The sequence below is a fragment of the Mus musculus genome, chromosome 8 (assembly GCF_000001635.26).
Source record: "Mus musculus strain C57BL/6J chromosome 8, GRCm38.p6 C57BL/6J".
NCBI classification, from domain to species: domain Eukaryota; kingdom Metazoa; phylum Chordata; class Mammalia; order Rodentia; family Muridae; genus Mus; species Mus musculus.
In genome coordinates, this window is record NC_000074.6 from 20,892,372 (window position 1) to 20,899,479 (window position 7,108).

Genomic DNA, 7,108 nt, shown 5'->3' on the forward strand with positions numbered 1-7,108 from the left:
ATAAAGTTTTATCTTGTATACCCCACTACTGAGTGTATGAATATAAAGACGGTTTTGACCCTGTTACCCCTCGGCTACTATGCATTGCTTTGCTTAGTTTTTCAGTGAAATAGCTTGAAACAGGTATCACCCAAGCCACACTTCCTTTGTCTTCCTTTCCCCACTCAGGTCTGACTAGTCAGCAGGGTCATAGTGGGTGTCTTATGAGACCTTCCCTCTGCACATGGTTTTCCTGACTCCTAATTAGGTCATAATTGGCACCTGCTCCCAAGTGGCCCTGCCTCAATGGACAGGCAGCACATTACCTGTGGAGGGCAGAGGGAGCCACCTTCTAGGTAAGCTATTAAGAGAGACATCTTGTGATGAAGAAGAGGTGAGGGACTAATGGAGAGGATTGCTTTTTTACTTGCACATATAAGAAAGAGAGAAACATGTGGGCAAAGCTCACACCACGTGCTTTCTTTTCTTTCCTCATTTGTTATCATCTGAGTGTGGTATCTGCTCAAAAGTTACCTGTTCAAATATAAATCACAGGGCAGGGAATATTAGAAAGCAAGACTTTGGGTACTTGATTTGACACTGGCAGCCTTCTTGAGTAGAATTAGTTTCCTTATGAGTGAGGAAGACTTGGGAGGAGGAAGCTGGGGAGGAAGTAAATGTTTTCCCAGAGACACTGAAGAGCAAGGTAATGAATCTTCTCCAGATCTCTCCAAACCCAGTAGGGGGCACAGTAGGGTCTGAATGTAAAGGAAGTCATCCATAACATCCAAGCCTCACTCTAAAACCAACTGATTATACCCTACTGTGTCGAAGACTTTTAAAGAGAAAAATAGATGTATTTTTACAATTGAGAATAGATGGGGGGGGGACCTCTTCAGAGTCTCCTTTGAGATTAAGGAATGTCTGCATGGGTACTATTTTCATGAGATGCACTGTGATAGTGTGTAGCGCAAAGTGAAGGTTGTTTGATTTTACTGTAAGTTTGGAGATACATTCTAAACTGTAGAGGTGACTTCCAAGTAGGAACCAGGTACTCACTTACTTACATCCTCTGATCAAATCCTTCCATTATGTTTAGGCTGAGAAGGGAAATGGGCAAATAAAAAGTTGGAAAGATAAGCCATCAATAATCATCATGTTCTACAAAACTATTTTGGTCAGTCATTGGTTTAGGTTATTACCAGGCGTTGGGGATGGAGAGGAAAGAGAATGGCTCTATGGTGCAGGTATATGCTTGCTAAATGAGGAGTTTCCCTAGAGATGAGGCAGCCATAGCTTCTGTTTCCCAGTCTGCCTCTTGTCCCATTGCAATTATCAGTAATGAAACCTTAAAATCTAGGATGCACTTCTCTTCAGGTGATTACTCATTTGGTAACCTTGCTTTAGCCTCTCAACCTACCACAGTCTACCCTGCCATGGCCTTGCCCTCTGATAGAAAGGATGACTAGACCTTTGTGACCCACATACATTCCCTAATCTTATAGTTCTTAGGGATGTGAGTTCATGAGAGTATGTGGGTGGTACATGTGCACACCACACCACACACACACACACACACACACACACACCACAAACACATGCATATACATACAACCACCCCAAACACATTGAAACACCCACAAAACTCACACACATACAAACCCCCACAAATACATACATATACACAGCCCAGACAGAAACACACACACACACACACACACACACACACACACACACACACCACACATCCTTATAGTAAGTCAGGATTTTCCAATGAGTTTCATTTCGACATGTGATTCAATGGACTTGTGTTTGTTTTGTTTGCTGAGACAGAGTCTCTCCATGTAGCCCTGGCTGACCTCAAACTTGCTATGTAGACCAAACTGGCCTTGAACTCTCCTTCTGTATGTCAGGAGCTTGGATTATAGGGGCACACCTCCCCCATTTCAGAAGCTAAAAATAGGAAGAAATTTTGTCAATGGAAACTCCCTTCGTTCTCTTTTCAGTTTCAGTATTTTGTGCTAACCAATTGAGAAAGAGCTCAAGCTCTTACCATGGTTGGCTCTTGCAGAGCTGGCAAGATACACAGGGCCAGAAGCTGCTTAATACTGATGCTGTCTCAAAGCCATCAGCTTGCAGCTGAATAAATGGATAAGCAGATGAAAGAGAGCAGAGAGGAGACAAAGAAGTGTTAATAGGCTTCATGTTTTTGTTCCCTGAAAAACTCCATGTTGAGATACCCCTGTGAGGAATGAAGTGAGAGTAAGTGTTGTGATGAGGGCTCTCATTAGAGTGATACACATTCTTACAAAACAGATCTGCCAACACTCTTACCATGGGATTCTCACCTCCATGGCTACAAGAAATGAAGTGTGTGTGTGTGTGTGTGTGTGTGTGTGTGTGTGTGTGTGTGTGTGTTTGAGACATATTTTCACCATGTAGCCCATGCTGTTCTGGCACTCGCTGTATAACCCAGGCTGGCTTCAACTCACAATCCCTCTGCCTTTCACTTCCCAAGGACTGCAATTACAAGTGTGTACTGCCATGCTCAGCTAAATGCTTCTGTCTTTGGGACTGTACTCATGTGTTCATAGGTAAGGCATCCTCAGTCCCACCTTAGTCCTAGTTGAACATCTGCACTAAGCATGCAAACTGTTCTTCCAGGTGCATCATTCCAACTCTCCTAGATCAATCTGCTGCCATCGGTGTGCACTGAAGGACTTGCCCTCACACACCGCTGCTCCCTCCCTCTACCCCAAGACCCCACTTCTCACCATGAGGCTGTTATTTCTTCTCTTCATCCTCCTTGTGTGTCTTGCTCAGACTACATCAGGTAAGCTGTGAACCCACCTGGATGGAGGAGATAATAGTTGAATTTGGAGCCTGGAGTAAAGCAAACAAATTTAATCATGAAACGAAATACGTAATAATAAAATGTCTTGACATAACCACAAGAAGCATAATGTATCTGGCTACTGGAGCTGTCACCTTGACAGACTCAGGATCATGTTGGTGAAGGACCTCTAGGTATGTCTACAGGGGGATATCTTGATTATGTATTTTGATAAGGGAAGACCCATGCACTTCCTGGGCATCGGATCCTGATCTGTAAAAAGGATGTAAGCTAACCTCTGGGATGCATGCACGTGCCCCTCTCTGATTCTTGACTCTGATGCAACAAGGCCAGACTCCATGAAGCTCCTGAAGATGTGAGCTCACAGCCATGGTATACTTTGAGTTTCATATACTACCAGTGGCCTGGACCTCACTATGTAGACAAAGCTGGACTCAAATTCACATCATTCTCCTTCTAAATGCTAGGGCTGAAAATGTACACCACCATGCCTGGCCACAAAGCAGGCTTCTAACATGCCATAGCTCCTTCACCCTTTGCAACAATAGTTATAGAGTGGGTATTTTATAGCTGCTATGTAGAAAATGATGTAAACTTGCTTCAAGGCACACAGGCAATACATGGTGAAATTCACAAGTAAAAATGATTTAATTCTATGGGTGATACTTTCAAATACCCAACAATGTTAGATAAGAAATCTATTTATGATGCTATAGGTAAACAAGAGTTGCTTTTCCATGTGAATATGACCCACACAGTGTTTGAAGTTTGCTTATTCTACAAGCTCAATTCTTATCTAGCTAAAAATTTACATTCAATGAGGTGGTCTTACATTTTACCTGGCGATCTTGATCTCGCATGGAGGAAACAGCGACCTCAGGCTTGGCATCATCAAAGAATAAAGGGGTTCATCCTTGCTGAGGTAAAAAATAATTTCCACTCAGGCCACAAGGATGTTCTGCTCACTGCAATCCATCAGTCCAGCTGATGGAGCAGCTACCACCATTACTGTCGCTGGCCACTGCAAATGGGAAGAGCATCTAAGGACTTTCCCACTAGAAGTTAAAGACTCAAGTCACCAGAGGTACCATTGCTGGTCAAAATTCACTGGCTGAGCTCATAGCTATATGTACTTAGGCAAAAGATAAGATGATCATATTTTTTATGTCGAAACAGTGGCGATCCAGATGGATTTTTGAACAATCTAAAGGAGAAGAGAAGGGGAGGGGAATATGGATAGATGAATGATAGTTTTAGATAATAGTAAGATGATGATTACATCCATGCTTGATAAATTTGGTTGTGGAGATGGCTATAGACAGAAGCATATGTCTATAGCTGCATGGGTTTTCTTTTGTTTTCATCTGAAAAAGCCTATTTGTTTACAGTGGCAATGTGATGTAGTTATATTCCAGCTGCTTGCTCTACATCACAACACACTGCAAGCACTTCAAAAAAGCCACATGTTTGGTAGAAACTTAGTGTTTCCTTCTGTCTTTCATTCCTGGGTTTTGGTTTTGTACAGGATCTGGGTTCTCTTCTACTCCTGCCCTACTCTTTCCATGACTTCATACATTCTAACATGCTGGGTCATAGGAGAGCTGACACTCATGTGTGAAGCTGTCACAGGGTATGAAGTCACACACACCACACCAAACACGGGAGGCATGTTGCTCAAGCATCAGCAACATACGTCATTCAGTCATTGTGTCTGCCTGATATTTGGTGTACACTTTCAAGTTTCACACTGTCTAGGAGGAAGGCACATTAGAAAGGCGTTATAAAGAACACATGGAAGGAAGTAAATTAGACTCACATTCTTGGAACATAGTCATGCGGGGTGCTTTTTCTGCTCTGAGCATCTTCAGGAAAATGAAACTAAACTACAGGCATCCCAGACTTTCTGAAGGCCACATGGATCTCAGATACCACAGGTCATCTCTGTACTTAACATAAAGTCAACGAGAGAGAGACAGAGACAGAGAGTGACAAAGAGACAGAGATAGACAGAGACAGACAGAGACAGAGAGAGAGTAAACTTGTCTCTCCTCCAGTTGTTTTCTTCAAAGACACTGAAATGTGAATTTCACTCATTATCAAATGATCCCCCTCTTCTGATTTTCCCTTTAATAGTTGGTCAGTGAGAAAATGGTTACCAGCGCAGGGCACACCTGAGCCACCAGAAAGCCACCATGGGTGTCATAGACTCTTAACCCACTCTTCCCAGGTACAATAAACTATAGTATCTTTGGTTTAATGAAGTGCAGTTTCGTTTCTTCACTTCTTTCCTTTTTACTCACAGGGCGCAAAAGAAACTCAAAGTTTCGTCCGTGTGAGAAAATGGGTGGCATTTGCAAGTCTCAGAAAACTCACGGATGCTCTATCCTGCCTGCAGAATGCAAGAGTCGATACAAACACTGCTGTAGGTTGTGATGGCCAGTTGCTGATACATGCAGTACTGCCAGAGAGCAGTCAACTGCTCTGATTTCTGGGAAATAAAAACACCACGATGTACAGCTAGCTATTCTTTTCAGTGGTGTAGATTTTAGGTGAGATGGCAGTGAGCTTAAAAGTGGAGAATGTGCTGTTGTTGATGGGGTTGGAGTCCAGTGTTTCCAGGTTCTTGGCCTCTTATTCAAGAAATTAAAGGCTCACAAAGAATTACAAAAGGAGCGAGGAATCTTTGCTGAAACTTTGGGGCTAAAAGCAAATGAAGTTGGTATTGAAATTCCCATGTCCTGCCTGCCTTTCCCATCTCAGGGATGGTGTGTGGTTCAATTTGTGGAAACTAAACCAGACAATCTGGGGAGTTGAAACATAAGGCTGAGCCAACTTGTCAATGGCACTCAAAGTTGAAACAGATTGGAATGAATAGGAATGGCCCCTGATTGCTCACATATTTGATGGCTCCCCAGTTAGTAGAACTGTTTGGAAAGGATTAGGAGGCGTGGCCTTGTTTGAAGAGTGTGTCACTGGAAGATAAGCTTTGAAGTTTCAAAAGCTCACGTGAGGCTTAGTCTCTCTCTCTCTCTCTCTCTCTCTCTCTCTCTGCCTATAATTCTGAATCTTGTGAGGAATCATTCCAGAGTCATGCCTGCCTTCCTGCTTTAAAGCTTCCTACAATAAAGATCATGGACTAATCCTCTGAAACTGTAAACATGCCCCCAGTTCAATGCTTTTTTCTGTAACTTGCCTTCATCATCACAGCAATAGAATAACTGAGACAGGAGTTAAGTGAATATCTGTAAAGTTGAGGTAGAGTCACCAGTGACTGTCCCCATGAACCTTCAGGAAGCTGGCTGAGTTTCCTCTGAGAAGCTAATCTTGTACGATCGCCTAGAGAAATGTCTAGTTAACCAGGAAGTAGCTGATATGTTATATTAGGCAGAGGTTTTATAATACATAAAATGTCCTGAAATATTAGAAAGATAAATCTAAAGACAGAGTCAATCATGATTGAAATGATTTGTTTGTTCTGTGTGTGGTAGGGGCAATAGAAATGTGTACACATGTGTTCACTTGTTCATGTGTGTGTGAAAGTCAGAGGCTGGCTTAGGATCTTTCCTCTAGCACTTTCCACTTTATCATTTGAGATGAAATCTTTGACTAAACTTAGGCCCTCCAGCTCACCTCTGACTTTGCCTAGTATTAAAGTTACAAGAACTAGTCACTACATCCAGCTTTCACACAGGTCCCATGATTCAAACTCCAGGCTTCATAAATCTACAACAGGGATATCTATTACACTGAACTGTCTTCCTGTTTTCATAAATTATTTTCTATAACTCACTGAGCTATACTCCACTTGGTGACCTAAGGAATTCAGAATCTGTGCTTTAACAGAGCATTAATAATTCATCAATGCTTAACAATAGGACTTGTGAACAGTTCTGGGGTGCTGGCCCTTCACAGTCCAGGCAAAATAAATTAAAAAAAAATCCACCTTCTAAAAACTCAACTGACCCTACAAAGAAGATAGATTCTCAGTGCAATATTCAAGCTGGGCATGGCTCCCTAGGAGGCATCAGAATTGAAGATTCAGCTAAGATGCTTTTAACCCCATAGTTCTTCAGCAAGTTTGTGTTGCTGCTGGAATGTACACAGGAAGGAAGCTTATCAGGATGGTTACAAGCGAAGCCCCCATAGGTTTCACTTCAACCCCACAGATGGCTTTCATCTGCCTCTTTGTTTGGCACCCTCGACACGAGGAACTTGTGCAATGTCTTTTCAATGTCTAACCTGTGCCCATACCTCGAAGGTATCTATTCCTCACAC

General features: G+C 42.5%; 1 protein-coding gene across 1 annotated transcript; it reads left to right on the top strand.

The window, feature by feature from the left end:
• Positions 1–295: 295 nt before the first annotated feature.
• Defb33 (defensin beta 33) lies at positions 296–5,352 on the top strand. Its single transcript, NM_001039119.2, has 3 exons — positions 296–335; positions 2,644–2,812; positions 5,136–5,352. The coding sequence occupies exons 2-3, from the start codon at positions 2,755–2,757 to the stop codon at positions 5,264–5,266; spliced, it is 189 nt and encodes a 62-aa protein (NP_001034208.1). The 5' UTR covers positions 296–335; positions 2,644–2,754; the 3' UTR covers positions 5,267–5,352.
• Positions 5,353–7,108: the final 1,756 nt, after the last annotated feature.